Source organism: Leptonychotes weddellii, chromosome 6 (genome assembly GCF_054177405.1).
Source record: "Leptonychotes weddellii isolate Sample4059 chromosome 6, ASM5417740v2, whole genome shotgun sequence".
NCBI classification, from domain to species: domain Eukaryota; kingdom Metazoa; phylum Chordata; class Mammalia; order Carnivora; family Phocidae; genus Leptonychotes; species Leptonychotes weddellii.
Window position 1 is genome coordinate 136,863,598 of NC_138374.1, and position 10,194 is coordinate 136,873,791.

At 45.4% G+C, this 10,194-nt stretch overlaps 1 protein-coding gene and 1 non-coding gene across 4 annotated transcripts in view; both read left to right on the plus strand.

The window, feature by feature from the left end:
- Window positions 1-629: 629 nt before the first annotated feature.
- KHDC4 (KH domain containing 4, pre-mRNA splicing factor) overlaps window positions 630-10,194 on the plus strand; it is a 16,941-nt gene continuing 7,376 nt past the window's right edge. For all 3 annotated transcript variants that reach the window (XR_014146682.1, XM_006734773.3, XM_031029702.2), the window contains exons 1-8: window positions 630-719; window positions 1,180-1,396; window positions 4,883-5,011; window positions 5,370-5,449; window positions 6,555-6,607; window positions 6,883-7,046; window positions 7,796-8,007; window positions 8,729-8,789. Coding sequence is in view for 2 of the 3 variants with exons in the window: in XM_006734773.3 (XP_006734836.1) it covers window positions 682-719; window positions 1,180-1,396; window positions 4,883-5,011; window positions 5,370-5,449; window positions 6,555-6,607; window positions 6,883-7,046; window positions 7,796-8,007; window positions 8,729-8,789 (954 nt within the window). In the remaining variant the exon portion in view is untranslated. The remainder of the gene's footprint in view (window positions 720-1,179; window positions 1,397-4,882; window positions 5,012-5,369; window positions 5,450-6,554; window positions 6,608-6,882; window positions 7,047-7,795; window positions 8,008-8,728; window positions 8,790-10,194) is intronic.
- LOC115941442 (small Cajal body-specific RNA 4) lies at window positions 7,320-7,448 on the plus strand. Its single transcript, XR_004076197.2, has one exon.

The window sequence follows — 10,194 nt, forward strand, 5'->3', positions numbered from 1 at the left end:
CCGTCCACGACCCACCCCGAGTACCCCCGGCGGCCGTGCGCCCGGGCCCGCTCCCCACCTCCGCCGTCCATCGCCCTCTCTGAGTCCCCCAGGCGGCCGTGCGCCGGGGCCGGCCTTTACCTCCTCTCTCCCGCCCGGGCGCCGGCGCCCCCTTGCGGCGCACCCCCGAGGCCCTGCTCTGAAAGCAGTGGTTGGCGCACAGACGTAAAACCAGAGAAATTCTTCACATGACCTTTGGGACGAACCATTTGCCTTTTCCTAAACAGGTAACAGAAACGTGAAGCGGGCCAAAGTGGCGGGAAGGTTCTCTCCCTGGCCAGAGAACGTGGCTGGACTGGGGGGAGAAACCTGTTTAATTCCCTGACTCATGCGTATTGTCGTGTAGGCCGCTCTCAGCCTGCCCACAACAAACATGGACCGCCTCGCCCCAATTCCGCCTTGATATGCGCTTCGGCAGCCATCTTTCTCAAGGGCAGGGCGCAAGCAGGAAGGTCACACCCTACCTGTCTCAGATAACGCCAGCCGCCTTGAAATCAACAAGAGTCCAACTGGAACCGACGCTCTCACCGGAACAGCTTTTCCTCACGACCGGAAGGGGCTGTGCGTGAGGGCGTTGGGGGCGGAAGTGACGGGAAGGTGGTAGTGGGGTAGTTGGCGGGTGGTTGAGCAGAGCCGGTCGCCATGTCCGCGGGGAGCGCGGCACATCCCGGGGCCGGCGGGTAAAGCTCCGTGGGCGAGGGCATCGCAGCGCGCTCGGGGCGGAGGAGAGGCGGAGGGGCCGCTGGGAGCTGCGTCCGGGTGGGGGGGCGCTGAAGTGGGACGTGTACGCGTTGGAGGGCTGGGCTTTTGGGGAGAAAGATGGTGAGCAGGCCTTGGGGTCCCCGAAGGAGGCCGGCAGGGATCAGGGGGAGGAGGAAAGCAGGGACTTTCGGAAGGACCAGCCAAGAGGAAGATGAAGACGAGGGCATGTGGGAGTGAGTGGAGTGTTTCGAGAGGGAGGGTGGAGTGGAGCTGCAGCAATGATGTGTTTACGGAGGGACGGTAATGTTAATCCTGATAGGAGACTCGAGGGTGTAAAGAGAACGTGATTGAGGGGAAGCGGGGTGCCGAAGCGTCGTAAGGGGAGAATAATAGAAATAAAAGCTTTGGGCCCTAATATTTTCCTTTTTCTTCCTGTAGGCGCCGCAGCAAATGGGACCAGCCAGCTCCAGCCCCCCTTCTCTTCCTCCCACCGTCGGCCCCAGGTGGGGAGGTTCCCAGCAGTGGGGGAAGCCCTGGGGGCTCCGCGGCTGCTCCCTCTGGCGCCTTGGATGCCGCTGCCGCCGTGGCTGCCAAGATCAATGCCATGCTCATGGCCAAAGGGAAGCTGAAACCGACTCAGAACGCTGCTGAGAAGGTATATGCAGTTGAAGGGACTCTGCTAATTGTAGCTTTAATAGGGGCTATTTTGTAATCCTGTCATCAATTATTGTGTTAAGGAGAAAACAGGGTTACAGTAATTTAAAGATCACTTAGTTTTGGAATGCCTCACATGATATTTTGTCATTTGTTTTTAGAGGCAATTTTGGTTGGTTTGATTAGATTTATGGACCAAATAGTTGATTTTGTCTTTGTTCACTTAGTTCAGCTTAACTTCTCTTGACGTAATCACGTAAAGGGACGATGTAATACGTTATTCAACACGTGCATTTTCCCTGAAGTCAAAAGAGACGTTCAGGTAAATCAAGCGAGCTTTAAACTGTCTAGTCAACTATACTAAAGAGTAAATACAAACAGTGTTCTCTATAATTAGAATCCATAGGTTTTTAATGACTGCCTACACTGTAATTGTGAAATAAAATGAATAATTTATATGTTGGTGGTTTTGCTGTTTTCACACAAATTGAGGAAATTATTTGGTCATTTTATAGAATTTCTGGTATAATTAGAATTTCACGACTAGGATGGATCTGAACTTTGAAGTCTTTAATTTATCCTGCAGTAGAAGACAAGAATCTTCGTACAGGATAATGAGCATAGTGGCTGTTTGTATTGCTAGAATGCATGCTTTGCACTTAAAAAAAATTCTTTGCAGCAATTTGATGGGATGGATTACTGTCGCCGGTTCAGAGGAGGAAAATGAGGCTCGTGAATGTGAATTGTATAAGATAAGATCTGTCACGGCAGGCACATGTCTGACTTCAGAGTCACTTCAGACAGTCGGGTTTAGCTTTTGCTTGAAAGCCTCTACAGTTGGAGAATTCAGTGTTCTGAATTCCCATAAGCTCAGTGCTCTGAGTGTGTTCTAAGGCAGCTCATTCCATTATAATTCTCATTTAAAAAAAGGTTCTTTTGACTTCAATTAAAAATAGCCTTCCAGTGAAGAGATGGGTTCTGTGTTTGAAAATGCAATTTGGGTTAGCAATGAATGTGTTTATTAGCATGTTTGTGACAATTATTTCCCAATGTATACGTGTGTCAAAACATCCAATTGTTCACCTTAAATGTGTACAATTCTTATGTATTAGTTATAGCTCAGGAAAGCTGGGGGAGGGGCAAGATGATACAATTTTTTGTTAGCTATCTAGTGTATGAGTATAACAACAAAATGGCCGTTATCTGTCTGGATGTTTCAGTATTCAAGTTCTGCAGAATTGGTGGGAACTTTTAGTGAATTGGAAGTTCATTATTCATTGTATTTTTGTTTGCAAAGATTGAGTCAACTGTCCATTTCTAAGTTCTGCAAGGAAATACTAAAAGCACACTAAGGTGGAATGCTCCTTGAATATTAAAATTCTTAACACTGATGTTAATCATTTATTCATTTTTTTTCCTCTAAAAAGCAGTTGAGCACAGCAGGAGACAACATGGTGCCAGTAGTGGCTTTAGAATCAGAATATAGGGCGCCTGGGTGGCTCAGTCGGTTAAGCTACTGCTTTCGGCTCAGGTCATGATCCTGGAGTCCCGGGGTTGAGTCCCGCATCGGCTCCCGGCTCAGCAGGGAGCCTGCTTCTCCCTCTGACCCTCCTCCCTCTCATGCTCGCTCTCTCTCATTCTCTCTCTCTCTCTCAATAAATAAATAAATAAAAATCTTTAAAAAAAAACAAATACTGGGGCGCCTGGGTGGCTCAGTCGGTTAAGCGACTGCCTTCAGCTCAGGTCATGATCCCAGGGTCCTGGAATCGAGTCCCGCATCGGGTTCCCTGCTCCGCGGGAAGCCTGCTTCTCCCTCTCCCACTCCCCCTGCTTGTGTTCCCTCTCTCGCTGTGTCTCTCTCTGTCAAATAAATAAATAAAATCTAAAAAAAAAAAAAAAAAAAAAAAATCAGAACATATGGATTTGACACCGGGATCCTCAGTTACTGGCTGTGGGGCTTAGATGCGTTGTGGGGCCTCAGTTTCCTCTTCTGATGGGGTTGGTGACACCTGTGCAGTCCACAACAGTAGTCACTAGCCACATGTAGCTTTTTAAATTAAAATTTGAATTAAAATTTAAAATTTAGCTCTTTGTCACAGTATTTGGACATGAGGCTGTGGCCGTGTTGGACGGCGAGGTAGAGAACACCTGCGTCTTCATAGGAGGTCCTGTGGGATAGCACTGATAAGTACCTTTGATGGTGGCCAATACTGAGCAGGTATTGCAGCTCTTTGCAAACAAAAATACAATGAATAATGAACAAAGATGAGATATTGTTGAGTCTATGTAGTTTGTGTACTTTGAAAAATGTATCTAATGCGGGGCAGCTGGGTGGCTCAGTCCGCTAGGTGTCCGACTCTTAATTTTGGCTCAGGGCATGATCTCACGGTCACGAGATCGAGCCCTTTGTTGGGCTCCGCACTGGGTGCAGAGTCTGCTTGAGATTCTCTCCTTCTCTCGAAAATAAGTAAATAAATCTCATTTATTTATTTATTTTAAAGATTTTATTTATTTATTTGACAGAGAGAGAGACAGTGAGAGAGGGAACACAAGCAGGAGGAGTGGGAGAGGGAGAAGCAGGCCTCCCGCGGAGCAGGGAGCCCGAGGCGGGGCTCGACCCCAGGACCCTGGGACCATGACCTGAGCCGAAGGCAGACGCTTAACGACTGAGCCACCCAGGCGCCCCAATAAATCTCTTTTAAAAACGTATCTAATGCGTAAAGAAGTAAACCGTGTTTTATCTTCTTTGAGCACATTTGCTGAACATTGGTCCAAGGCAACAAAGGGTTGCGGAAGGCCATCTTGGGATGAAAATTTTTTCAGATAATTCATATCTGCTATCTGGAGTTGCCTATAGTTTAAATTGGGAGAAACCAGATCAGATTTTAGGATTTTGCTTGGCGTTTCATTCATTCTCTTAGCTCTCCTTTAATGGGGAGCAGTGGGTTGTCAGGTAAACTTGACCGGTTTTCCAGATCATTGCAAGGATGGGATTGGTTGCATGTGATACGTTGTGGCTGCGGTGTTGGCATGAAGATGGCGTCCAGTTCCACACACGAGGTGCGTGGGTTGCTGGACTCTGCATCGTGCTGTGGACTCTGCCCTGTATTTTACTGTACATACAGCTAGCTGGTTGAGCTGTAAAGCACCATAACTTAGTCTTTTAATTTTCTTCCCGGAGATTGCAGCTTCTAGTCCGTAGGGTTTCTGGGATTATGCAGTCATAGAAATGCACACATGGCCTCCGTTCCAGAGAAATCTGATGATTGTCTTCAAGTAAATTGGCAACACTTGTGTCCATTTAGTGAGGTTTTGTTCGCTTGTTATTTCATCTTTGGAGAATGACCCAGGAGTGACCAAGTGTATTTGTAGGCAGATAAAGGCAGCAATAAGGTGATGGTGGGACCTGGGCAGGGGCACTTGTAAATTGAACAGCAGAAACATACTGTTTCATCTTACAAACTTTCTGATCCAATCTCTCCTGTAGCTTCAGGCTGCTGGCAAAGGCCTAACTAGCAGTAAAAGCAAGGATGACCTGGTGGTAGCTGAGGTCGAGATCAACGATGTGCCTCTCACATGCAGGAACCTGCTGACTCGAGGGCAGACTCAGGACGAGGTGGGCAGATGTCGGGTCCCTTTGGGGAAGGTGGTGGGTGGGCACAGTCAGGAAAACAAGACCTCTAACTACAGACAGGAGTCAGATGTTTATGAGTGGGTTTGGGTCATAATCTCCAAAGTCAGGATTGGGTTGAATTAACCGCAGAGGAACTTCTCAGTGAAGGTAAAGAAACAGATATGGGTGGATTCCCCTGGTCAGGTGAGCAAAAAACTACGGAATTGAGGTTTCAGATACAGGAGAGAACTCATTCCTATCTACTGGTGTAGCGATTGAATGGGGAAAATCCATCTTTCTGCCTGCCATTGACCTCGATCAGCTGCCACATCACCTTTTTAATAGAACGTTTCTCTTTTAGATCAGCCGACTTAGTGGGGCTGCGGTGTCAACTCGAGGGAGATTCATGACCGCTGAGGAGAAGGCCAAAGTGGGACCGGGGTGTGTATGCACATCATTTGCTTTGGGGAAAGGTTGGACATGTGGCTCACATTAGTTTCATGTTTTTCATGCTTAGGAAATATGTGCAAATATTTGGTTAGTAGCTTGGTGTGTGTATATACACATGCTACGTAGTAGAATTTGGGACAGCTCAAACACGTAAGGAGTTGGGAACCGTTTTCCTTCCTGTTGCTCTGTGGATTTTTTATTTCACAGGCAATATTTTATTGGAGGAAACAAATTATGGAAAAGTGTAATGAGATAATTGCTACATTTAATGTATACACTTCCAAATTTCTGTATGGGAATATTTCCCCCAACAAAAGGGTCTGTATTTTGTTGTAATCTCCCTTTTTTAAAAAAAAAAAAACCTCCTTTCATCAGGCTGTAAGGTTTTCTGCCGAATGATTTTGTCCCCTTATAGTTGCATCCCTCCCATGACTCAGTTTTGAGGGCAGGTAGGCATGCGACGCTTTTTGCATTGGCTTAAACTAAATATAATTAGGAGGCAAAACTTGGTCCCCACCTGAAACCAGCATTTCAATTTTTTGTGTGTACTGGTTGCTGTTTTGAATTTTTTTGTCTTTAAATACTGTTATTTTTTTATCTATAGCTTTATATTAACTATGGTTTTTGATGATCTCCATTATTATAATCAAAATCGGAATCCATGCCACTTTACATTTAGAATCTAGAGTTCCCTTGGTGTGGGCCTCAGAGACATGGGCCCACAGGCCGCCATCACTTTGCTCCTTTAATTTGGATAGCCGGGAGCACAATTGCCCATAACCTGTTAGACAACCAGCAAAAAGGAATATTGTTCTCAGGCCTCAGGTTATCTCGGTTGACTAGATGCCAATATTCATGAGCCCGTAAGAACAGATTTGATCGCTGTGTGGACCAATTAACTTGAAGCAACCAGAAAAGGTTATTTATTCCCCAGCTATAAAACCATGTTCCTAGAAATTTGCAGCAGCCATTTCCTTGTATGTAGTCCCTTTTACTTATTTGGAAACTGGAAACATTACAGATTTGATTTGGTGACCCATTTGGTTCCTTTGGTTATGACCAGTTTGGGATCATCATTTTATATCTCTCTTTATAGGGATCGTCCATTATACCTTCATGTTCAGGGCCAGACACGGGAATTAGTGGACAGTAAGTAATGGTTTGGCTCACATCCCACTTTTTGTAAAGGACAAAGTACAGGGCTGTATAGAATATGTTCGCAGAATGTTCCTGGTGGGTGTTGTAACTTGTGTATGAACTGCTTATGAGTGTGCTGGGGGTATAGAGAGGCTGAGGACCACATGTTTGGGTGTCCTGTAGAATGGATTAATATAGGGGTAATTGTGCATTGGCTGGGTCTGTCAATGGGTACTAGTCAGTTCATTCATTCCTTCGGTATATTATCTCACTCTGTTTTTCCATAGGAGCAGTAAACCGAATCAAAGAAATTATCACCAACGGGGTGGTCAAAGCTGCCACGGGGACAAGTCCAACTTTCAATGGTGCGACAGTCACTGTGTATCACCAGCCAGCGCCCATTGCACAGTTGTCTCCAGCCGTTAGCCAGAAGCCTCCCTTCCAGTCAGGGGTAAGTTTAGTGGAGAGATCATTAACCGTGTTGTCATTTCTTTAAAATGGTATGTGCCAAATAATGTGGAAAGTATGAAGGAAAATCCTGAAATCCAACCCGAGGCTTACCTGCTGATGCTATCCTATTAATGGACCATTTCGGCTTCTAAGAGGCAGTGAACATCTGAACACATGTTTGTTTACTTTGATGTATTCTAGAAAGGGCATCGATACAGATCAGAGCATGTCTACACTGTACATTTGGAAGTTCTGGTTTGATTATGTGATGGCAGCTGGAGGATTAAGAAGGCTGAGTCTGGTGAAGTAAGACTCTGCTGATACAGTCCTCCTAGAAAACCGGGTGGGAGAGAGCAGCCCTCATTGGAGAACACCACAGGGCTGACTGTACGACCCAACATGCTTTGCTTGTTTCACAGAAGACTGTGCTGTAGGTTCTTAAGACTTACAGCACTCGGGGGCTGTAGGTGCACTTAGTGAGTCTTTGCTTTGCACCTGGTGAGTAGGTCTTGCTGAACGGAGGAAGGTGTTAATGTTCTAGGTAGGTACATGGCCCGTGTAGTGCTCATTTAAGTTAAGCTACTTTATAAAGTTTGTTTTTATGGGCTCATGGTGGAAATTATAGGGGGTCCTCATTTTGGCAGTGATTAAAAGTATCTGGAGGATTAAAGTTTTCTGCAAAATAATTTTCAAGATTACGATTTAATTATGTGTTGTGTGTTTAATCTGAGGTATTCTGTTTTTCTACAGATGCATTATGTTCAAGACAAATTATTTGTGGGTCTAGAGCATGCTGTGCCCACATTTAATGTCAAGGAGAAAGTAGAAGGTCCAGGCTGCTCCTATTTGCAGCACATTCAGATTGAAACCGGTGCCAAAGTCTTCCTCAGAGGCAAAGGTTCAGGTTGCATTGAGCCAGCATCTGGCCGAGAAGCTTTTGAACCTATGTATATTTACATTAGGTATGTATGGATGGCTGGGGCTGAGGACATTTGAGTGCTTGTCAGCTGCTCAGTACGGGCAGGAGTGATTCAAAAGGAGTAAGAAGATAGGTTTGATAAATAGTAACATGAGGAATGTAGGTCAGTACTAACAGTAATCACTTTAAATTTCTTATTTATTCATTGGACAGAGGGAGATAGCACAAGCAGGGGGAGCCAGGAGGGAGAGGGAGAAGCAGGCTTCCCGCGGAGCAGGGAGCCCGATGCGGGGCTCGATCCCAGGACCCCGGGATCGTGACCTGAGCCGAAGGCAGATGCTTAACTGACTGAGTCACCCAGGCGCCCCCAGTAATCACTTAATAAATAGTGAATAAGAACTGTTGAATTAGGAGGTGGAATGGTCTTTTAGTATTCAGGTTCTTGGGTTTTATACAGATCTGTGACCCTGAAATGAGCTGTGATGAGCCTAAAGTCATCTTCACCTAAAGCTATGGTGATATTAATGCATTTTACAGTTATTTTAGTGACTAAAATGTTTTTTAATACTTTAAAAGTATTTGTTTTAATGATAGTAGTTAGGGGTTAAGGGGCATATTATAAGACGTTACTTTGTGATTTTCAGAAGCTTAGATTGGTGCTATGTTGAATATGTTAAATTTGTGTATAGCATACAAAGTGAAAGCAAAATTCTGTATCCTTTACTCTTCTCCTCTTTGACTTTTTGGTTCTTGTTTCTTTGCAGTCATCCGAAACCAGAAGGCCTGGCCGCTGCCAAGAAACTCTGTGAGAATCTCTTGCAAACAGTGAGTTACATTTGTGTGTCTGATACTCTGAAGAGCCACTGCCATTTGTCTTAGCTGTTTTCCCACCTGTATTGGTTTCCTAGGGCTGCCATATCAAAATTCCCTCACACTAGGTGACTTAAAACAACAGAAATTTATTTTCTCATGTTCAGGAAGCCAGACAGACATTCAGAATCAAAGTGTGGGCAGGGTTGGTTCCTTCTGAACGAATGCTGTGAGGGAGGATGCTCCATGCCTCTCCCGGCTTACCGGCCTTTGCATTCTTTCCCCAAACAGCAGAGCTCCATCCTCTGCTCCGTTGTCTCCTGGCCTACTCCTGTGTCTCGTCTGCCTGTCTCTCGTAAGGGTAGCAGTCCTTGCATGTAGGGCCCACCATGACCCAGAATGACTTCATGTTAACAGACTGTATCTGCAAAGGCCTGGTTTCCAAATAAGGTCAGATTCTGAGGTTCTGGGCAGACGTGAATTTTGGAACCACTACACCATTCTAGCAACTCAGATTCTCCATAAGGAAGACAAACTTCCCTAGCCAGGGTCAGCTGGCATGCAGTTCTTCTTTAGGAACTATTTCAGTGTGGAATTTTGAAATCCGGTACATCAGTATAAAATCTCAATGTCGTCAGGTATTTAAATAGTACTTCAATCTTGGCCCAGTCGTTTACCGGTGGGCATTCCAAATTTTTCTTAGCAGTAGGTTTAGCTAAAGTAAGGGTAGAGCTATATTAGTTTAAAACCAGTTAACAATGCCTTTGGGCTAACTGCTTATTTGATTACCTGTTCTTTTTTTTTTTTTTTTTTTTTTAAAGATTTTATTTATTTATTTGAGACAGAGAGAATGAGAGAGACAGAGAGCACATGAGAGGGGGGAGGGTCAGAGGGAGAAGCAGCCTCCCTGCCGAGCAGGGAGCCCGATGCGGGACTCGATCCCGGGACTCCAGGATCATGACCCGAGCCGAAGGCAGTCGCCCAACCGACTGAGCCACCCAGGCGCCCTGATTACCTGTTCTTTTTATTCTGTGATCTAGTAACCACACGTTAAACCAGTAGGGCCATTGGTACAGTCCTTGGCGGCAGTCGCATTTGGGGGTTGCAGGTATCCAGCCTTGTGTTAGCTGGTATTTCAGGGTGCCCTTTTGGGAAGCTGTGTTCTTTGCTTTTGTGAAGTAACCTGATTTACCATCCCCTGTCTGTCTCTGTTGCCGCTTGAAGTTACTGATTCAGTGGGAATCTCATAATGAAGAACTGGATGGGGGGACATACTAACTCTGTGTTGAGCCCTGAGCTCCTTGAGGAGAAGGCCAGTAAATAAAAGAATGAATGAATTCTCAGTAGTTACACTGACAATTTAGGAATTTCCTAACCTTATTTCTGAATGATTTTGTACCTCAGAATTGAGTCTAGTTTG